Raw genomic sequence first — 24,190 nt, 5'->3', positions numbered from 1 at the left:
TTACCTTTTTGACTGGCCCAAAGTTACTCTAATGCTTCGTGCCCAAGACAGGACTACAGCTTAGAGTCTCCTGTTTTCTAACCTGATGCCTTAACCACTCCACAAAATTGTCTGTCTGAGAAGTATCAATAATTGAATTATAAAACAGAAATATATTACACAAAACAGTCATGGATTCTAGATTTGCCTTTTCTAGCCCACTGAAATGCCAGTGAAAAAAAAACAGAAAAAGAATGCAAAACCTTTGACATTTCTTCATTTATCTTCATGCATAAAGGAAGAATAGCACTTCTTGCAAAATAGTATGTTTCTATTGCTTTAAGCGCTTACCTTTGTTAGATTTTGTTTGGTCTATAGCATAACTGCCAACTTTCTTCCTTTTTCTTGGTAGAGAGGCATTTTTACGATCAAATGTGATTGGACTGTATTGAGGAAGGCTGTTGAACTTTTTCTCAAATTCTTCTTCCAACTTTGCTAAACTAAAGATGTGAAAGCAGAAAATCAAACAGATTAAAATTTAATACTATGAAGATATTGAATAAAATAAGGGAAATGGTCCAGCCTTTTAGGGCCCAAGTGCTGAGTCCTCCAGAATTTGAATTCTCTTTCCTCCACAGACTGGAACCAGAACAATTAAAGAAGAGCTATTCCCAGCTCTCTTTGGTGATCCAGAAGCATACTATTTCAATAGTACTATATAGAGGATGATCAAAAGATCTAGCAGGGCCAGTATGGTTGCATTTCCTTAGCCATGTATATCAATGTGGTAATCCCTCCATCAAGCAATATTACAATTTGCTCCTGTTCAGGGCAGTTTATACCCTTGTTTGTTACCATTTGTATCTCTCCTTTTGAAGTTGAAAAAAAGAAACTGACAAAAGTGATAAAAAGTGAGCAAAGTGATAAAAAGTGTTTAAACAAGGTATTTCATTTCTAATCATTACCAAACTAATTTGAAATACCGTATTTTTCTGAGTATAAAACGCCCTGGTGTATGATACACCTAGATTTTAGAGGAAGAAAACAAGGAAAAAAAGTATTCTGAACCAAATGGTGTAGTATTATATTGTTTAATAAAATACCAGTGTAGCAGAATACTTTTTACTGCCATGTATACTTTTAAAAACCGTGTAAAGTTTTTAAAATCATGTACACGTTTTACAAATTTCAAACTTGACAGCTTTAAGACTTGTGGACTTCAACTGCCAGAATTCCTCCTCCTTTGAAGTCCAAACGTCTAAAATTTTCCAGGTTTAAAGATCCTTGCATTCATAGCTGCTAACTCAGGGGTCTTCAGACTTGACAGCTTTAAGACTAGGGGACTTCAACTCCCAGAATTCTTCCACCAATCATGCTAGCTCAGAAATGGGAGTTGAAGTCCACAAGCCTTAAACCTGCCAGGTATGAAGACCCGTGCACCCCGAACTCAGGGGTCTTTAAACTTGGAAGTTGGTCTTCAAACCTGAGAGGATGGCGGCTCCTCAGATGCAGGTTTCACCAGCGGCGGCCAGAAGTGGTGCCGGTGACTTTCCTGTGGTGTGGCGGCAGTGGCACCTTTCCCATATTTTGGAGGCTGTTTTGGCAGCCAGCTGCCGCTAAACTGCATGAGAAGCCACCGTTGCAGGACTGCGGAAAAGCTGCTGCTGCCAGACCATGTGAGAAACTGCAAGGCCACCATCACCACTGGACTACGGGAAAGCTACTGCCACGGTTGCTAGCTGCCACCAGACCACGACGGCAGCGGCTTTCCTGTAGTCCAGTGGCGGCTTTTCACGTGGTCCGGCGTTGGCAGTCAGCAGTGGCTTTTCCATAGTCCGGCGGTAGTGGCTTCTCACATGGTCTGGTGTTGGCAGGTAGTAGCGGCTTTCCCCCAGTCCGGTAGTGGTGGATTCTCACGTCCCCCAGCGTTGGTGGTCATCAGCGGCGTTCCCATAGTCTGGTGGTGGATTCTCACGCGGTAGCAGTGGACAGCAGCAGTAGCCTTCCCGTAGTCCAGCGATGGCGCCTTCTCACACAAGTTTGGTGGCGGCCGGTGGTGGCCAGCAGCAGTGGCAGCGACTCCTCACAGGCATTGAGTAGGAATGGCGGTTGTAGCTCTTTATCCACAGCTTTCCCATGTTTTGGTGGCAACTAGCCACCACTGCTGGCCACCGCCACGTGAGAAACCACCGCTGGACTATGGGAAAGCCACCACACCATGTGAGAAGCTGCAACACTGCTGTGACCATTGGACTATAGAAAAGCCGCTACCGCCACTGCAAAAAGGAATGGCAGCAGCAGCTCTTTCTGAGGCAGATTATGGAATACCGCCAATCAGATCTCTAATTCCACCTGTTGTCGCCATCACCCAACTCCCCTCCCCCACGCAACATTCGGAGTATAAGAAACACCCAATTTTGCACACACTTTTTTGAGGTAAAAACGTGTGTCTTATATTCTGAAAAATACAGTAACTTCTACCCTTACATTATATCACTTACCCCAAAACAATATCTTCCTTTGGCTTACTTCTTTTTAATTTTTTGTTCCCACTTGTCCCACTTAAGGAAAATGCCCAAGTTTCTTCATTCCAGCATCCTTCCTGATCAGAGTTGCCACCTTTTCCCGAATTTCGCTTTCCTAAGAAAATGAGTAGGAACAAGAAAAACTGCATGGAGATTACTGGAAAACTTCATAACAGAGACACACTAGAAACATCATATATTGCTTTTTGCTAAGTAGGATGACTGATTCACCTCACTAGGTATTCATCAGAGACTATCCTAGGATTCACAAAAGTGTTACATTATCATTAATATGGCAATTTCTTAGCAAGTCCTCATGAATCGATACAAGTAGTATAATTTAATGCTAATTAGTAAATATGAACCTAGAACTAAGGAATGAAAGAGGAAAATAATCTTCTTAAAATAACAAACACATCAATAGCAATCATGGTTTAATTATTCATACTGCTAGCATTTTACAGTCTTCATATAGTTTTACAAGCAACCAGATATCTACTATCCTTCAGGCTAAAAATGGAAATGTATGTTTAAAAACTTCCTGCACATATTCATAGGAAATCCAAAGAGACACACATAAACAAATATTCAAAGGGAAATTGAATATTAAACATTCTTCTCTCTATGTGTTGACAATGATAAACTAGTACTGGTTATAACAGGATAGAAAAATACTTTCATGTCATAGCCAATGGTCAGCAGGATTTATTCAGATTCCAGTTTGCTTGAAGCTACGTGCTGATTAATCTCTAGGTGAAAAACTACTTTAGAATCCTATGAATCCACAATAAAAAAAAGTGAACTAGAACTGTAAGCAATGAAGAAATAAGTGCATTCTTAGAAGTTTAGAACTACAACGTATCAAACATTATCTAAGTATTGCGCACAAGATATACTGCAATGTCCTGCCTATCAACGACTACTTCAGCTTCAACCCAAACAACACAAGAGCTCACAACAGACTCACACTAAATATTAACCGCTTCAAACTTGACTGTAAAAAATATGACTTTAGTAATCGAGTTGTCGAAGCGTGGAACTCATTACCGGACTCTGTGGTGTCATAACCCCCAACATTTCACCCTTAGATTATCCATGGTTGACCTCTCCAGATTCCTAACAGGTCAGTAAGGGGCGTGGATAAGTGCACTATCGTGCCTTCCGTCACCTGTCCTACTGTCTCTCCTATATCTTCTCTTCTATCTCTCTTAACTTTTATTCCATTCTCTCATTGATATATCCTATTCCTATATTTCCTCTTCTATTCTTTCCTTGATATATTTTACTTTGAGTGTATCTTCTATAACCTTCATTGTGTATCATTGAGTTTTTGGACTAACTAACTAACTAACTAACTAACTAACTAACTAACTAACTAACTAACTAACTAAACAAACAAACACGTACATAATTTTTTTGCATGTGTTCCATAAATCTAGTACAATGGTTGTAGATGCTGCTTTTTAAATTAGTACAATGTTCAGCATAAATGTTCAGCAAATATATAATAGCAAGTGGTTTTTTTTGGGGGGGGGGGATACAGCTGTGGTATGCAAGAATTTTTTATAATTAAGATGTAGAATTGTGGAAGTAGGATTTGGGGTGTGAATTAAGTACAGTGATCCCTCGATTATCGCGAGGGTTCCGTTCCAAGACCCCTCGCGATAATCGGTTTTTCGCGATGTAGGGTTGCGGAAGTAAAAACACCATCTGCGCATGCGCGCCCTTTTTCCATGGCCGCGCATGCGCAGATGGTGGAGTTTGCGTGAGCGGCGGGGAAACCCGGATCTTCGTCTGCTCGCTGCTGCTGCGGCCGCCCAGCAGCTGATCTGCTCGGCGGCAGCAGCGAGGAGCCGAATCGGGCTTTCCCCTTTGCGTGGGCGGCGGGGAAACCCGGATCTTCATCTGCTTGCTGCTGCTGCTGCGGCCGCCCAGCAGCTGATCTGCTCGGCCACAGCAGCAAGGAGCCGAATCGGGCTTTCCCCTTTGCGTGGGCGGCGGGGAAACCCGGATCTTCGTCTGCTTGCTGCTGCTGCTGCGGCCGCCCAGCAGCTGATCTGCTCGGCCACAGCAGCGAGGAGCCGAATCGGGCTTTCCCCTTTGCGTGGGCGGCGGGGAAACCCGGATCTTCGTCTGCTCGCTGCTGCTGCAGCAGCAGCGAGCAGACGAAGATCCGGGTTTCCCCGCCGCCCACGCAAAGGGGAAACCCCGGCTCCTCGCTGATGCCCCCGCTCGCCCACCCGCCGCCCGCCAGCAAGAGGGGGAGAGATAGAGAAAGAGAGAGAAGGAAAGAAAGAGATGAGAGAGGGAGGAAGAGAGTGTGAGAGAGGAAGAAGCAAGATAGAGAAAGAGAGAGAGAAAGAAAGATGAGAAAGGAAGAGAGTGACGTCATCGGGTGGGAAAAATCGCGATATAGCGTTTCGCGAAGATCGAGATCGCGAAGATCGAGGGATCACTGTATACTCCTCTGAAGAATTAATTATTCATTATGGTATGAAAGTTAGCTACATTTTAACAGAATATTGAAGCATGTGGTGAAGGTTAGGATAGACTACCCAATATTATCCATGACATAAAATGGCATTAGATTTTGTGGTAAAAGTTACAGACCTATAGTATACAACAATGCACCTAAAATACCAATTCTTAAAGTTAGACTTTAAGTATCAGCAATGTGATTGAATATTTTGAAAAATATGGCTTATCATTTGTTTGGTATGTCTTAGTTTGACCTTGCTAGCCTCTCCTCTTTGTCCCATGTGGAAAAAGCCGTTGAGTTGCATTTAACCACATGGCACGTTAATAGCGCTATAAATAAGTAATTTAAAACATATGCAGCCATTTGCTATTATCACTGAGACATATGCTAGAAATAAACTCATTGAAACCAGACTTATTGTCAAACACTAGAAGGAATTATATTCAATTTACTTTGAATAATGAAACATAAAAACATGATAAATTATAATTTTGTGGGTTTTAAAGATTTGAGATGGACATATTAAAAGCTAAATACCTCTATCAACATTGGAACGCAGAGATGTAAGCATGCCTTCTGACACCAGAGTTTTGTATAGTGCACCTTTGCAAGCTCTTTCAGATTTTCTCGAGCCACAAATTTCAGCCTTTTTATTACAGTCATTATCTTCAATTTTTAATTGATCTGGTAAACTCTGTGATATTATATCCTCTGTTGGGATAAGATTATCTGATGTTGTGTTTTCAGATACTTCACATGGTACATCCTTGTTATCTTTAACGCTAAAAAAATCAGGAGGCTTTGATTCTTTGGTGGTCTCTAAACATTTTTCTTTCAGTGCTCTTTTTTCTTTTGACTTTACTTTCTTCTTTGGCGACTTTGTGTCCAAAATATTGCCTTTCACTGCAGAAGAAAGGCGAATTTTCTTATGGGACATTTCTGTAAGTCTCTCTGTCCCCCAGTCCCCTTTTGCAACTGCTTCAATAGTATAAATGACACTCTCAATATCTGATTCGGAAGACTGCCTTTTTTTGCAAGTCTTTTTAGGAGTACATTTCTCAAGTCCTTGTCGGTCCACTTTATTTTTCTTCTTTTTCTTCTTCAATTTTTCTGGTTTGTTTAATCCTAAAGTGCTGAAGTCAGCTACTGATGTCAGCTCGTGGGAACAGCATGCAGGATCTTTTTTTGTTGCATTGTCATGTCCAACTAATGTAATGCTGTTGAAAGCTGGATCTGAAATATGTATAGACCTTGTTACCTCTTCGTAAACTCTAGTCTTTGTCTTTTCATGTTCTTGTCCCTTCATTTTCTGACATTTTTCTGTTTTTACTTTTGCTTTCTCCAAATCTTCAACTTTTATCTGTTCAGATGCGTCCAGTGTTTTGACAATCCTGGCTGTTTCAGGTTTTGCTTTCCCAGGTTCTCTCACTTTTACTTCTTCCGATGCAAGGCACATCTGAAACAAATTCCAATATTAATTCTCCTTTATTATAGAATGTTAAAGATTGTATAACAGTTCTACAAATTCCTCTGGCATTAGTATACTCATTTTAGAAGCAGTGCATTCTATATTTCCTATACTATACACCATGGAAGATACATCTATAAAAACCACTTTTGTGTCTTCATGGTGACTGCACTGAATTCTTTGACAGTTGGGAACATACAGTATAAATAGTATACAAATACTTGGAAAAAGTATGTATTAGACCAGGGGTGGGTTCGAACTTGCCTTGGTGCCAGTTCGCTTCCTCCTGCGCTGCATGGCCATGGCTTGTGGCTGTGTACACACTTTACACGTGCAGTGCCAGGGAAAACAGCCCAAAACAAAATGGTGACGCATATGCAATGTCGTAAAATTGGCTTTTGCACATGCTCAGAAGAAACCCCCCCCCAATGTTTTTTTTAAAAGATGGCGGTGGCGGCCGCAGACCAGAACTCACCAAACCGGTTCCGTGACATCATTGTGATGTCACCAGTGGGTCGCTACCATTTCGGGTGAACTGGTCCAAATTGGGAGGAGCCCACCTCTGTATTAAACTAAATTGACTGTCTACAATGGTAAACACATTACATTAAATTTATGTACGCTTACCATAGTAACCTGGTAGTAAAATCATTGAAAGGCATGGGGAAACGCTGCTTATTTTAATTTCAATTGAGCTGTAGAACTTCTCAAAAAGCATTCAATTCTGATTTCATTAGCTCTAGAGTATTTGCATAGTACCTTTTAATTTTTGTACTGTATACACATGGAACACACCTCTAAGCAGTTTATACAGTCAGCATGTTGCCCCCAACAATCTGGATCCTCAACAATCTGGGTCCTTTTACAGACCTTGGAAGGGTGGAAAGTTTAGTCAACTGAGTATGCTTGAATTAAAACTAGGTTCTGGATTCATTTCTGGCATGCTAGCTTATATTGCTGCATATCTGACACAATGATGAATACTAAGCTAAAATTAATCAATCAAAGACAAAGTTTCCACTGTTTAATAAGAAAAATGAAGTAAATGATAACAGGCTATATATGGATGCCAAAACACTACAGTGTGTCAATAGTTTTTTTTTAAAGGGCGTTAAAAAAGGAGGAGTGAATACAAAGCATAACTGATAGTATCAATACATTATCTTTGTTTGATCATGAGGACAGAATGAATGAGAATCAAATATATCTTCAGATCGTGCAGAATGCAGCTGCGAGAGCAATCATGGGCTTCCCTAGGTATGCCCATGTTACACCAACACTCCGCAGTCTGCATTGGTTGCCGATCAGTTTCCAGTCACAATTCAAAGAATATCTGCGAGACCGCCTTCTGCCGCACGAATCCCAGCGGCCAGTTAGGTCCCAGAGAGTTGGCCTTCTCCGGGTCCTGTTGACTAAACAATATCGTCTGGCAGGACCCAGGGGAACAGCCTTCTCTGTGGCAGCCCCGACCCTCTGGAACCAGCTCCCCCCAGAGATTAGGATTGCCCCCAACCTCCTTGCCTTTCGTAAACTTCTTAAAACCCATCTCTGCCATTAGGCATGGGGTAACTGAGGCATCCCCCCTTGCCTATGTAGTTTTATGTATGGTATGTTTGTGTGTATCCTTTTTAAATAATGGGGTTTCTAGGTTTTAAATGTTAAATTGTTATTTTAGACTTTTAATATTAGATTTGTTATTGTATATTGTTTTATCACTGTTGTGAGCCGCCCTGAGTCTGCGGAGAGGGGTGGCATACAAATCTAATAAATAATAATAATAATAATAATAATAATAATAATAATAATAATAATAATAATAATAATAATAATATAAAAATGAGTTGCTCCAGAGGATAGGTAGGACTAAAAGGTCTGGAATTGGGTAAAGAAATTTAAATAGCAAAAGACAGTTCATGTGATTTGTAAAGCTAAAAAGTACAGGCAGTCTTCAACTTACAACCATAATTGAAGCCAAATTTTTTGTTGCTACGCAAGACAATTGTTAAATGACTTTTGTCGCATTTTACAACATTTCTTTCCACAGATGTTAAGTGAATCACAGCAGTTGTTAAATTAGTGAAATCTGGCTTGCCCATTGACTTTGCTTGTTAGAAAGTTACAAAAGGTGATCACATGACCATGGGACATTGCAACCCTTAAAAATAAGTCAGTTGCCAAGCTTTCAAATTTTGATCATGTAACTGTGAGGAACGGTCATAAATATGAAAAATAGTCATAGGTCAGTTTTTTCAGTGCCATTGTAACTGAATGGTCATTAAACAAACTGTGGTAAGTCCAAGTCTACCTGTATGGAGAAATAAGGTGAATGGTATTTATTTTAGTTATGTTTCCTTTTTATTTTTATCCCATGTCTTTTAAATAGTTTGGTTTTATTATTATTTTATTATGTTTGTGTTTTGCATAATACTGCTTTTTCTTAAGAACACAATGTATATGTGTATATTGTAGATATATAATAAATTTCTTGCATAGGACTTAGCCAGCTTGTCAATATTTTACTACAAAATGCAGTATTTTATTGCAAAATGAGTGCACTGAATTTACACATAGAGACTATTGTATAATTTGTAAGGAATGTGATACGACAGACATGCACTTAATAGCGTTTGTTACATTAACATTGACAAAGAACTGAGCCCTCTGGACACCAAGTCAATTAAGGTCGTACCTCTAAAGATGTTTCAAAAAGAAAAGAATGATAATTTAAATGTTTTATATACACTCAAATGTTTATACAATGTATTACTGAAAATAAGTTATAATTCATCTATTAATTTGTTTCCCTTCCCTTGGAAACCTAGAATATTGTTCCTGAAACTGATTTTTCTTTAATTTGTTTTTAAAAGTTGCATGCATGAAAATAATAGTAAAAGTATATTATACACATTGTCTGAATAATAATAATAATAATTTATTGGGATTTGGATGGTTCTCAGTGTAAATATATATATATATATATATGCCATGTACTAAAACAGGCACATGAAATTTCAATGAATTATAGATTTATGTGCCTGTTTGATTGTGCCTAAAATCTTACATTGCAACACTCAAAGAACGTTCTTTACAATTATTTCCCCCCCTTTCTGACCAAATTATAAAATGTTCATTTGACGGATTTAATTCAACATAAAAAACAGTAATTACCCCTATTTGTTTGCTAACTTTATTGGGAGCTATAAATCACCAACTGTGAAAGAAAGACAATGACAGAAGGCAAGGTATATACGTAGTTTAAATAATAATAAGATATCTTTAGAAAGTAATTTATTCTGGATTAAGGTGTTTTACTTTATGATTCCCGATGAATGTATCTTTTCTTTTATGTGTACTGAGAACATATGCACCAACGACAAATTCCTTGTGTATCCAATTCTTGGCCAATAAAGAATTCTATTCTATTCTATTCTATTCTACTCTACTCCATTAACTATGACCTCTGAGAAACTGACAGGCTTGAGAATGGTAAGGTGTGGTTGAGATCATGTAGCTGGATACAGCTTTAAGACACTCATGTGGAAGCAAGGGAGCTAAAAGGGTATTGTTCCCTTGGCATACTGCTTTGGGACATATTGGGAAAAGGAAGCCTTATAGTTTAGCATTTGGATGGATTTAAGAATTTCTGAATGAGAAATAGTTTCCATGATTTCTCTTTTATGGTTTGCAACTGGTAAAGGCTAGTGATGAGTGATACAACTTATTAATGCATCATTATATGAACTTCTTCCTTTAAAAATATGAAATGAAATGTTTAAAACTATTTAAGAGAACTACTGTATGCACTTTACAATTATACTCTACAACAGTAGGCTACTGCTTCTTGGAGCTAGCTGTTTGTAACTTCTTGATACTACAGAGACCACATGCCTAATGGTTAGACAAGCTAAATCTAGACTCTTGGCATGAACAGTAATTTAGGCTTCTATAAACAACAATGCTAATTATGTCTGTAGCTCTATTTCCTAGACTTTGGCAACTAGCATCATTCAGTTTCTATTTCCCAAATGTATCAGTAGTAATTAAACCACAGGATTTTAATACTACCTCTGCCAACTGAAACAATGCTGATGTCCCACACTGTTTCGTTAATTCAGAAGGACCTGAATGGGATGTACTTGATGATATCTAAAGTAGAAAGAAAGAAATTGAGGGTTTGAAGCAGATAATATCAGTCACTGATAAAGTTGCATCTTCAAGGTGAACACTGAATGTCTATGGAAGCTTCAAATTTGATCGCAATATTTGAAATACTGAAGTTCTATATTAAAAAAGTATTCCATCAACCAAGTTCAATTTCAATTCAATTTTGATAGGAAGAATTAATAAATTATACCACTACAAAGGAAATTTAAAACTAAAAGTGACATAATTGCATAACTGGAAATTACAACCGTTTTTTATTTTCATGGTAGTTTATTTAAATTTTATGTACTCATAAAATAAATGCAATGAAGTCATGCACATGAATTCCAAAACCATCAGCTATTTGCATTTCTCCTTTCTGTCAAGGATCAGTACTATCCCGTTATATTCCATTTCCATATACTGTAAGGTAAAAAGGCTGTGAGTATGCAAAGCAGTCATACTGCTGAGTCATAGTGACTAAGCTGCAACCTGATTGGGCTAGAACAGAATAAGAAGCAAGGCACCTTTGCAGTGGGTGTGATTATTGTGGTTGTTCTGGTTGGTGGTTATTGTGGTTGGTTGGTTGGATAGTATTGTGGTTAGTCTTGTGGGTGGATTGGTTTAATGTATCATGTTTTATAGTTGCAGTAAAATATTTTCTGTAAATACAAGAATAAGAAAGGTTCTATTTTTGCTACACTGAAGGGTAAACCTTCTTCAACCCATTCCTGCTTAATTGTCTGCATTCTTCATCGGCTTCAGTTCCTGAGTTCCTATGTCACACATTCCTGTGCCTAGCCAGTAGCCAGTAGCTTTTGAACATAACACGGACCGATTATGGGCCCAGAGCTGGTGTAAACTGGCGTAGCCAGATTCGGCATGACAGGACAAATACTGGAGTGAAAAAGTTCCAGGGTTCAAGAACTGGAGAAATTGGAAGAAACCATGATTGGCGGTAACCAGGATTGGTAGGAAGACATAGGAAGGGAACATAGTTGTTTAGCAAGAAACTAAACCAGGTTTCTCAAGTAACAGAGACTAGTGAAATACAGAAGAAGTAGTAGTTCTTGATACTGTGTTTAATTTCTCTTCTGATAGTAAAAGGCTAAACTGTAAACACGACATTTTCTGCAGCCGGTTTAACATTTGAAAAATTGAATGAAACTAATAACCATGCCTGGAGCATAAAGATGCAAAGCTTGTTAGTCAGAGAAGGGCTATGGGACATTATATTGACACCACCCGTGGATGGAGATGCAGCTGCGAGAGTGCAGAATGATAAGACAAAGGCCATGTTAACGTTAGCTGTTGAAGACAGTCAGCTGGTAAATATAAAACCGACAGATAACGCTTTTCAGACTTGGCACAGGTTCAAAGAATTTCAGAGAGTAATGGCTGGAACAAAAGTTATCTTGACTCGGCTATTATATAATTTAAAACTGTAGTCAAATGGTTGTGTTAGTCAACACGTGAATAAGATAAAAAGTTTGTTTGCAGAATTGGAGAACAGAGGCCTGGCATTTCTGGAAGAACATAAAACGTACATCTTTTTGGTTACTTGATAAATAAATGGAAAAAAATAATGCTATATCTACTAAATAAGAGAAAATATGATGAAGATGAAAATATTATGATATATTCTACCGAAATATGAAAATTAGTTGCTGAGTGTGAAAAGAGCAGGCTATGATGGTTTTAAAACACATAAGAGAATAAATGGAATATTTCACCAATTGTCAAACACTGAACATGGAGTTAAAGAAACTATGTTACATTTTCTCACTTGTTTAGTGCATTTACAGAAAAAAGTGTTGAGATGCTTCTCATGTTAGAGGTTCATCAATTAGGGATATGAATGTGTGTTTACTGTTATATGCAGGTGATGGGGCTGATGAATAAAATGATTTGTGATAAACCTGAGGATATGAATAAAATAAATAAACAAATTTATCAAAAATTAAGGGAACTGCATGACAGGGAAAACTGAGTGAAGTGGCATATTGCATATTCAATGTCAAAAAGGTAAAGAAAATTGGCAGAATGTTTATTGAAGTTGTGACCATGAATAGTCAAATGTTGACATATCCAGTGGTAGCTGAAAGGTATGGCTTATTATGAAGAATTAATTCTCATTGAAAGAAGTAATAGTCTTAGAATAACAACTTCGACTTACTTTGATATAAGGAAATGAGAACTAGGTATGCCAAGAATTGGCAAAATTTAGAGATTCAAAAAAATGTTCTGGAGAATACTAGGATGTGTCATTTTGGAGCATGCTGAAAATGCAATGTTTGAAGTAGTATATGGTCATAGTGGACACAAGTATGATCTGCAAAAGTAATGGGTTCTAAATCCTCTCACTACCAGTTCACCCGTGCGCTTGCTTGCATGACGTTTCTGCACATGCGTAGAAGTGTTCTGGGTGAGTGGAGCCTCTTGCTGCTGCTGGTTCACCAAACCAGTCTGAACCAGGAGCAACCCCAGCTGATCTGCAAGCATGTAAAGGTGCAGAGAGGTAATTCACCCCATGGTGCTTTAGGCTAAACTAATTTTCATTATACTTCACGTTATTTATCTCTGTCCTTAATAGCTTTTTCTTGTTACATATTATTCTTGTTCTATAATGTGCATGTTACCTTTCCTGAAGGGGATAGCATGGCCGGTATACATGCCTGTTACATGATTTTTACAGAATTATATCTTTGATTGTAAACTCCAACTAATCACTACCCAAATGAATAAATAAAATAATATATGTTAAATCCAAATAATTTCAAAGTAATATATAAATTTGTTTTATATTTAATGAACAAAATCTTAATTACTTATTAACATATTTTATAATTAAAATATGTAGTAAACATTTTAATTTATTATAATTTGCTTACAATTTATGTCTTTGACTGCCTAGTTACCGGTACCTACAATTCTGTTGAAATGAGCTATGCAGGTAACATATGCTCTCTGCTGCATGTACATATGTGCAGACTTAGTAAAATATGAATCTTTCTAATAGGGAAGATAGATTATGAGGGAGCCTCTTAATGTCAAACAAGTCTAAATCTCTAGCCGAGAGCAGATCTCTCTTTTTTCTTTGTTAAACAGTCCTAAATAATTGTTTGCTTCATTGAAAAGTATGGAACTATATACAGGTTTACTATGTACCCTACACAAGATTATCTGGAGATTGAACAAAGGTTCAAACAAAAAAAGTTTGGAAGCAAAAATATAGCTGAACTAGGACCCGGATTGTAGCTCTGTTAAAAAAGTGCTATTGCTAAAATGTTGTAAGCCATCCTGAGTCCAAGGAGAAGGGCAGCATAAAAATTGAATAAAGATAAATGAATAAATAAATAAATTCTCCATTGTAAAGAGATTGTAAGAACTACATAGTATTTTCCCCATCTTATATTTTTTTTATGCAGCTCAACATCTTTCCTTATGTACTCCAAATGAATTTTTAAAAACAGATCCAGAGAGCTGAATCTAAGAATAAGAGATTATAAGGAAAGAAATATATTAAAAATTCAAAGTATTATAAGATTTTCTGTACCCCTGTGCTGTCCTTTAGAGAAACTCCCATGAGTACAATTAAATTGACATTCTATTCCTAGTCAATGCTAATATGGCTTTCTTAGTATACAGTGAAGTGATAATTAAAGAATTGTACTTGCATTTTTTAAATTACAAAATAGTATATAAATTAAATCATCTTTTTAGAACTAGAGTATTATTTTTAGTTCTAGATTTCTAGAAACATGAAAGTTTTATTATAACTTATGGGACGGGGGCTATATTTAGAGGTTGGGGTTGCAAAACTTGTAAAACGATGTAACATCACTGGAACTCAATTTGTTCTATACCATTTAAAAAGTGGTTTATGCTTGAAAGTGATTATCAAGGTTTTGCAGGAAAAAAACAGATCGGTGAAACTTTTGCTGAAACTGTTAATATTATGTCTTCTCTTACTATCTGTAAGCATTTTACAAGCCGATTTAACATTCACTGATCTGATATAAAATTGATCTGTGTTCTAAAAATAAGTTACGTCGCATTAACAATTGGGGTGATTTGTGCTTATGTATACACTTCTCAACTGTGCCCTTTGAAATATACTTATGGTGCTTCTTTTTCCAAAAATCATAAAATTAATAAAACAACATTACCTCAGCCAACTGGAAGAGTGCTGATTTTCTATAGTGCTTGATTGGCTCAGGACCCTTCAACTGAAAGTGAAGATATACATATTTTAAAATAAACAGAAAGGAATTAACTCCTTTAAAAGTAAACTAACACATACACGGAAAACCTATTCCTTTTGGGATACAGTGGTACCTCTACTTAAGAACTTAATATGTTCCGTGACCAGGTTCTTAAGTAGAAACGTTCTTAAGTAGAAGCAATTTTCCCATAGGAATCAATGTAAAAGCAAATAATGCGTGCAAACACATTAGGAAAGAAAGAAAAGCTCAGAATTTGGGTGGTAGGAGGAAGAAGAGGAGGAAGAGGAGAGTTGCTGCAAAAGGAACAAGGTAAGGTGAGGTAAATTAAAAAAATCCAAAACTTTAAGGATTAAAAAAAAAAAAGAGGGACTCTGACTGTATCTAATGAGCCTTTGATCTTTTCATTTCAAAATTGGTCCCAAGATGCTACAATAAATTTGATAAATTGTAAGGATGCATACTATTAAATGAGAAAGAATGAACTAATGCAATAAAAAAAAATTCATGTTAAAATTAGCTATGGAAATAAGAAAAATGTGTAAAGTAGGGAAAAGACAGATATAGAAAAATTGTGAAAAAATATGAGGATGGAACAAAGTTTTACATACAGCACAATTAAAGTATATTTCTCACTCATATTCAGAATACTGACTACTGTTTTGGTTGTCTCTGAATTATTAAACATATACAAAATCCATAACTAATGGATACTGCATGTGTATAGATTACAAGTATAATACTATAATATTTCTCAGTAACTTCAAGAAGTGGGAACTACATTTCAATATATTAAATTTATTATATCAGATTAGTAATTTACACAAGTACTTAAATCAAAAGATAATACTTAGTCCTTGTTTAGTGACAGCTTTGTATGTAGCTAACCATCTGCAGTTACAAGGATATTGAAAAAGTAACTAGCGACTAATTCTAGCATTTACAACCTTTGTTGGTCTATAAAACAAAGGAAAGCTGATGTAAAATGATAAGAAAAGCTGAAGTTTCACTTAATGAATGAGTTGTTGATCTCAAACGTGGTTGCTAAATAAGGACTGTCTGTATTCAAATCAGTGCTAGAATCAATATGGGAAATATCCTTACTATCAAGATTGTTCTACACATTATATTGCATTCTTTTTTTAAATTGCCCACCCTCCATTTGAACATTGCGTAACTATTCAATATGTAATTGGGATTAAAACCATATACAACAAAATTTAAAATAACAGCTACATGTTATTTTTATAAAATTGAGTTGTTGTACCTCTGAGAACTGAAGTAGAGCTGATTCATCACATTCTTTTGGATTTTCAGGAACAGTTCCCTTTGACAGATTTGAAGAAATCTGATGGAAAGATATTTTTTTCAAAATAACCTTTAGGTTATCTTATATCAACTGCCTATTTTTCAAATGACACATAGTACAAATGATATTTACGGCCATGATATAATTGAGCCTTATTTACTTATAAATCAAGTATATAAAGCGGCCCATCTCAATGAAAGTGACTGTATGGCGTGTATAATTGAGCATATAAAGAATATAAATAAATCATTTCCCAAAGCAAGTGACATTTTTAAAAAAAGAAATTTGACATGATTTCAGAATGAAAAAAACCAAACACAAAACCCCCAATATGATAAATAGGTAAATAGGGAATAGTAAAAATAGTCTTAAGCAGCGTTTTATTAAATCAAAGATTTTAACTGAATATCTGCATTATCTGAATGAAATTATGCATCTGATCTTGCATGTTAAATGTTTAAAAGCACTAGAATAATTGTTAGGAGTTAAGGTACTGTACTAGAAACTAGTTGAGTTCCACCATAGGCATGAAAACTAGCTAGGTGACTTAAGGTCACACATTCTTTCTCATTCCTACTCGCTTTACCTGAGTATTAATTGTAAAGAAAATAGGAAGAGAAAGGTGTACTGGATATGATCACCGCATTGGGTTATTATTATTAATAACTCAAGTAATACAAAGTTGGGGTTAAAAAACTTTTGAAAAAAATAGATTTTCCAATCTGAATCCAATACTACTTTATTTACAAGAACTCCATGATAACCAAGGCTCTTGTGGAATTAAATCCCATTACATTAATCTTTTACAATTATAAACTGTTGCTGCATCACCCAATAAAGAAGGGTCATGATACGGAGTATACCTCAGCAAATTGTAACATTGTTGAGTTTAGACATCCTTCAGTAGAATTAGGGGAATCCGAATGACATGTATTGGTAGAAATCTAAAAGTAAACAATGTAAGAAGAAAAATTTAAGGATTGAATAAATAATCAAAATTGTTTTCAACAATATATAAGAGCAGTAACTTTTTTCTTGGAGATTTACAATATATAGGAAAAATAAATGTGTGAAGGGGGGGGAGGAAGGAAGAGAGAGAGGGAGGGAGAAAGAGAGAGAAAGAGAGAGAATGAATAATATCTGAAGAGTAGCAATAAAAGACAACAGTCATAAAAATGTTGATTTAACCAAAATTAAGAAAGACATTTCAATAGTCATGATAGTATATTCTAAAAAACATAGGCATCAGAGAAAATGAGAATGTTCTTGTCTTTTAAGAAATATATAAAAAAGAATAGAAATTTCTTAAAATAAAAGGAAGTGATGAATAAAAAGCAAATGATGAATAAACCAAATGTATTTTAAATTAGGATAGGTACAGATATGAGACTAACTTGAAGAAGAAAAAGGAACTGACAAAAGACAAGGTTCCTAATATACTAAAATAGAATAGAATAGAATTCTTTATTGGCCAAGTATGATTAGACACCCAAGGAATTTGTCTTTGGTGCATATAATAATAATAATAATAATAATAATAATAATAATAATAATAATAATAATAATAATAATAATAATATATTAGATTTGTATGCTCTCAGTGTTCATAAAAGAAAAGATACATTTGTCAAGAATCATGAGGTATAACACTTAATGATTGTTATAAGGTACAAATAAGCAATCAGGAGCAATCAATATTAAAATAAATCATTAGGATTCAAACAACAAGTTACAGTCAAACATAAGTGGAAGGAGATGGGTGATAGGAACAATGAGAAGACTAAGAGTAATAGTAATGCAGTCTTAGTGAATAGTTTGACAGTGATGAGGGAATTATTTGTTTAGCAGAGTGATGGAGTTCAGAAAAAAACTTAGTGTCTAGTTGTCTTGGTGTGCACTGCTCTATAGCATTGTTTTGAGGGTAGGAGTTGAAACAATTTATGTCCAGGATGTGAGGGTTCAGTAAATATTTTCACGTCCCTTTTTTGACTTGTGCAGTATACAGGTCTTCAATGGAAAGCAGGTTGGCAGCAATTGTTTTTTCTGCAGTTCTGATTATCTTCTGAGGTTTGTGTCTGTCTTGTTTGGTTGTAGAACCGAACCAGACAGTTATAGAGGGGCAGATTACAGGCTCAATCATTCCTCTTTAGAACTGTATCAGCAGCTCCTTGGGCAGTATGAGTTTCCTGAGTTGGCACACAAAGAACATTCTTTGTGATTTTTTGATGACATTTTTAATGTTAGTTGACCACTTTAGGTCTTGAGATAGAACCTAGAAATTTGAAGGTCTCTACTGTTGATATTGTGATGTGTAGTATTGTAAGAGGTAGTAGAATGGGAGGATTTCTCTTGAAGTCTACCACCATTTTCACAGTTTTGAATATGTTCAGATCCAGATTGTTTGATCGCACCACAATGCCTAGTTGTTCAACCTCCCGTCTGTATGTAGTTTCATCATTGAAAGAGAAACCAATCACTGTTGTATCATCTGCCAACTTTAATAGTTTAACACATGGACCGTTTGAGATGCAGTCATTGATATACAGAGAGAAGTAGTTAGAGTATATATCCTGGGGTGAGGGTGTTATACTAATGGAAGAGGTAGCTGATGTGATTTTGCCTAGCTTCACCTGTTGCTTCCTGTCTGTTAGGAAGCTTGTGATCCACTTACAAGTGTGTTCAGGTACTGCTACCTGATTTAGTTTAGTTAGAAGAATGTCCAGTATGATGGTATTGAATGCTGAACTAAAGTCTACAAAAAGGACCCTTGTGTAGGTCTTTGGAGATTCAAGATGTTGTAGGTCAGTGGTTCTCAACCTTTCTAATTCCACGACCCCTTAATACAGTTCCTCGTGTTGTGGTGACCCCCAACCATAAGTCTAGCACTAATTCTCCCAAAAGAGCTTTAAACTGAAGGAAGGTCAGAGGGACACCCCCACTGTAAACACCTGATTGGTGCCAGAATAGAAGCTTTAGTTCCTAACACCATGGGGAATCTATCTAACACTCAGGGTCTTCAGCGACCCCTGTGAAACGGTCGTTTGACTCCCAAAGGGGTCCCGACCCCCAGGTTGAGAACCATTGTTGAAGGTTGTAGTGTAGAGCCATATTAACAGCATCATTTGTTGATCTATTTGCTCAGTATGCAAATTGCAGGGAGCTTAACAGTGGATCCGTGATGGTTTTCAAGTTTATAAAAACCCACCCCCAAACCCAACAATAAACGATCAGATATAAGAATTCCCAACAAATATGAGTAGATGTAATATTAAGGTTGCAATCGTATTCAGGAAGAACTAAGTGCAAAGATCTTTCTGATTTTCATGTATGAATGAAACATTGATTATCTTCCATCCTACTATAAAACTGAAAAGTGGTTTAGGAATAAAAGTAAATGAACAACAATAACAATCAGATCTCTCATTTTCATTTCATTTATTTATCTTACATTTTATTTTATAATCTAAAGGGTGTAATTTGCACTTAATTTTTTTGTCACATAACTGCACTGATTATTAATTTTCATTATCAGGTACAAACATTAAAAATGCATTCTAAATCATTCACAGCTTTTTGCTTCAAGAGACAGCTTTGCTATAATTAAGTGTTTTATAAGAAACTAAGCAAAGTTAGTAATTGTCAATATCCATTTTTATATTAAAACTGTTCAGCAGATAATCATTACTATAATTAGCTTAATTGTCATAAAATATATTCTTATCAGAATACAATACTATTTAATTTCCACCAGTGAAATACACATGAAAATTAAGAATGGAAAATGTTTTTTTCTGCTTTAACGCTATTAATATTTTCTCCTAATTCTTGTAATTAAAAGACTAAAGTTTAGGAAAGATTAGAAAAGATTTAAAAAGATGCTAATTCATAGGCATTGTTCTGTTTTATAAGGTTTTTAGGAAGTGCCTTTAATCTACAATTAAATTCTTAGAACTTTGTAGACATATGATTTTCTAAATGGAATTGAAATAGCATTACAATACTGCTAGTCCATAGGTATTTGGGATTGGAATTTCTATCATTCAGTGATGTGACCATAAAACATGATGTTGCATGACTTCATTACTTAGCAACAGCAATACCATTTGCCATCATCATCGCAGAACCAAATGGGTCATTAAGCAGGAGGAGGTAAGAATCCCAAACAATGAGTGCAGGGGTGTGTAGTTACTGTGGTTAACTGTGGGTTGAGGGGATAGTGGACTGGTGTGACAGAGCGTGGGTGGATCAGCAGGGGTATGGATAGCTTGGTAGAAGTTGTGGGTGAGCCAGGGCCAGAAGCTGGCAGATCAGTGCTATAGCTTATGAGATCCCTGGGATCTTGTTCTTATTTCACAGTGGGACTCCTAAAGAAAAAAACAGCAGGATCTTTCAGAAACAACTTGTGATCTTCCTTGCTGTCTTTTCTGCTAATTTTACTAGTGGGAAACTGGTAGTGAAAGTAGTTGCAAATGGGGATCACATTACTGCAGTAGTTTACAAATACTGTAAGTGTGCTCTGATTGCAAAGTGACCTATCACAATCATATGACTGTTAGGGTGCTGTGATGGCTGGAACTTTGACTATTGGTCATAAATACCATTCATTCAGCCCTGTCATAACTCTGTATAGTTGCTGAACTAGGATTTGCTAAATAATGGCAATCAGAACAATTACAGTTGCTGGCATAAGTTGGCACAAGCATGTCAAACTTTATCACCAAAGCACTTAGCAATAGAGTTACTCTAGATTATTGTTGTTTAAACAAGGATTCACTATATTAATTGCTTTGGCTAGAAAAAGATTCAATTTTTGCTTTATATTGAACAGTGTTCTAAGTGTTCCCAAGATCAGTGCACATGGCAATTTGCAGATGTCAATGCAGAATTCAAACAGCTAACAGAAGCTCTCTTAAATAACAAACTCTTTAGAAAAAGAGAAAAACTATCTAGCAAAGAAAACACTACAATGCTTGCTCATTTAATGGCCACCAGCAAAGTCTCTGACTAAAATACACAGCCGTCATTCAAAAAGCACAAAAATTCCATCTGCTATAAATCATAAACATCTAAAATAAAATATAATCAATCAAGTGATGTCCCACTTGAAAACCAACACGGACCCACTATTTGAATACCGAGCAAATAGATCAACAGATGATGCTTTTAATATGGCTCTGCACTACATCCTACAGCATTTTGAATCTCCAAAAACCTACGCCAGGATCCTCTTTATAAGACTTTAGTTCAACATTCAACACCATTCAACAAACAATGCAGACATTTTGAATGTGAAACATTCTGGAAGTTTTACACATCAAAGAAGGAGAAGGATACTTTTTAACAACTAAAGTGGTGAATTATTTCTTGATTTCAGATCTCTTTTAAGTAGCTTATATATAAAAAGTGTTGGTTCTACTTCCTTAATTATTTAATTCTCATGCTGTACAATATAAAGAACTGTATCAATCTTTGAGTAAAATAATGAAAGTTATGCAACAGGTTGTCCTCTGCCTTCCCTTTTCTCACACTCTCTTTGTGCTCACCCGTAATCCTCTAAATGTACGGGGAGAAGGCAGTGTGCAAGTAGTAGATATTTTATAATGAGCTCTTTCAGTAAAAAAAAAAAAATCTCTGTTAAATGTTAAAATGATGTCATTAATCCAAGAAAAAAGATGTACCAAATAGCTGTGAAAATACATTATGTAGTAATGTAACTTATTAAACGTTTTCTTTTTTTAAAGAAATAATTAAGCAGTAAAGATAATTACTTACTTCTTGTGCAGTCAAGGCATGTTCTCCTGCTAACAGTAGCATGCTGAGGCCTCCCATTTGCGTAGGATCTGACAGAAAAGAAATTATATATGGAAACATTTTAGTCTAAATATTTATTTAGAAGTAGTTTAGGCAAACCTATGGCCTTAAACATCTGGAGCCTTAATAGTGAAAGAACCTGTAATAACTGCATAACTTAACCTAGACGGAAGGTATCACAAAATGCCTAGGAAAAAAATGGATTTTGTCTTCTTCTTTTTTAACAAAACTGTTAGGTTATCTATGTGTCAGGTTTTTATGCCTACATAAACAACCATAGAACGATTTTGATTCCTTTAACTGAAAAAAGAATCAAGGGTAATACAAGGCATTTACTTTTTTAAAATTAGAACATCAGGTTAAGAAAAATGAATCACAATAAGTTAAAAAAAATCCACTCTAAATACAATAACACATTTGACAAATAAATACGAATAAATACATTCTACATCCTGGGCTTGTGATTGTTAAATAACTATTTTAATTTTTAAAAACAGTTTGCCTGTCTTTATCAAATGTTTCTGTCTTTATCAATTCCATATAAGAACATAAGAAGAACCATGCTGAATCAGGCCAAAGCCCATCGAGTCCAGCATTCTGTGTCACACAGTGCCCCACAAATTGTCCATGGGGATCCTGAGCAGAAAGAGAAGGCAAAACCCTCCTTTCTCTTGACCCCCAACAAATGGTACTCAAGGGAATCCTGCCTGCCTCAACCAACATAGAGGCGGCACATGGACATCCGTTTCAATAACCATTGATACACTTGGCATCCATGAATCTTTGTAATCCTGCCTTGAAGCTATCAGCTGTCACGACCTCTTCTGGAAGTGAATTCCATAAACCAATGTCCCTCTGGGTGAAGAAATATTTCCCTTTATTTGTCCTCGCTTTCTTACCTATGAACTTTAGGGAGTGCCCCCTTGTCCTGGAATTTTGTGATAGAGAAAATAATTTTTCTCCATCCACCTTTTCTATCCCATGCATGATTTTATACACTTTGATCAAGTCACCCCTTAAACGCCGTCTTTCACGGCTGAAGAGACCAAGGCGTTGCAATCTGGTTTCATAAGGGAGGTGCTCCATTTCTTTGATCATACTTGTTGCCCTTTTTTGCACCTTTTCCAGTTGCATTATATATTATTGCAGGATGTGGGGATGTAGGGAATTGCGGGGTATGGGGGAGGGAGGGGATATTTATTAACCTATTAAGTATTATTGTCTGTTTCATAAACTGTACATGGCTTGTTGTTATGCCCTTTGGTAAAGGGCATTATAAATAAATGGTGGTACTGTTACTGTTTCTGTTGTTATATTATTATTATTATTATTATTATTATTATTATTATTATTATTATTATTATTATTATTATTATTCCAGAAAAGATACCGGCAAGACTGGTAAATTGTTTACACATTTGTTTACATTTTGTTACTGAAATTTAGATGAAATTTAATTCAGAATAATTCTGAGTGGTTTACAAATTATGCAAACTTACAAAGAAAAATATACAAGTTTTTTTTTTAAATCTAAGCCTAACAACAATAAACTTCTAAGCCATTGACATACCACAGGAAACAATCCTAGCACTAACAATTGTCTATACAACCAACCATACAACCAATCTCCAAATGGCTTTTGAAACAGATTTAAAAGCCAACAAGTTGGTACAGTCTAGATTTCATATGGACCACCATTCCAAATGATTTACTACCTTAATTTTAAGACTATAAGACGCAACGGTATATAAGATGTACCAACATTTCAAAGTGGTAAGTAAGAAAAGTTTTGCCCTCCCAGTCCCTAGGAGCACACTGCAGACCTGACAAAAATTCTGCGTACCTGCTTTCACATGGGGCGGGGCTTCAGGAAGTCAAAAAGTACGTAAGATGCACTAAATTTCAACCCTCTTTTGGGGAGAGGATGTCTTATACTCCGAAAAATACAGTATTTAGAAGCTGGTATAATTTTGCATTCTATGTTTTCTCCAATGAGAGAAGGGCAGAAAAACAGAATTAACCCCACTCCACCCAAACAAGAATGATGGAATTAAGTGATAACTGATTAGGCAAATTCACTAAGCAAATGGCTACTACTTGCAATCAGCATAATATCTGAATAATAGGTGAAATCAAAAGTTACTATTATACTGATGGCTCAGAAAGATACCAGAATTAGACACTATGTGAATGGAATGCAGAACTAGATAGGCCTTTATTCTAATGTAGGAAGGTCTTAATGATGGGAGATGA

General features: G+C 36.1%; 1 protein-coding gene across 19 annotated transcripts in view; it reads right to left on the bottom strand.

The window, feature by feature from the left end:
• Positions 1-24,190, bottom strand: part of BBX (BBX high mobility group box domain containing) — a 117,801-nt gene that overhangs the window by 12,599 nt on the left and 81,012 nt on the right. For all 19 annotated transcript variants that reach the window (XM_070750132.1, XM_070750114.1, XM_070750127.1 and 16 more), the window contains 8 exons: positions 21,899-21,966; positions 16,990-17,070; positions 16,085-16,165; positions 14,764-14,823; positions 10,517-10,597; positions 5,521-6,439; positions 2,481-2,619; positions 331-479 (listed from right to left, as the gene is read on the bottom strand). In XM_070750132.1, coding sequence (XP_070606233.1) covers positions 331-479; positions 2,481-2,619; positions 5,521-6,439; positions 10,517-10,597; positions 14,764-14,823; positions 16,085-16,165; positions 16,990-17,070; positions 21,899-21,966 — 1,578 coding nt within the window. The remainder of the gene's footprint in view (positions 1-330; positions 480-2,480; positions 2,620-5,520; positions 6,440-10,516; positions 10,598-14,763; positions 14,824-16,084; positions 16,166-16,989; positions 17,071-21,898; positions 21,967-24,190) is intronic.

Source organism: Erythrolamprus reginae, chromosome 4, assembly GCF_031021105.1.
Source record: "Erythrolamprus reginae isolate rEryReg1 chromosome 4, rEryReg1.hap1, whole genome shotgun sequence".
NCBI lineage: Eukaryota > Metazoa > Chordata > Lepidosauria > Squamata > Dipsadidae > Erythrolamprus > Erythrolamprus reginae.
Note: the sequence above shows the minus strand (reverse complement) of the source record. Positions and strands in the feature narration are given on the sequence as shown.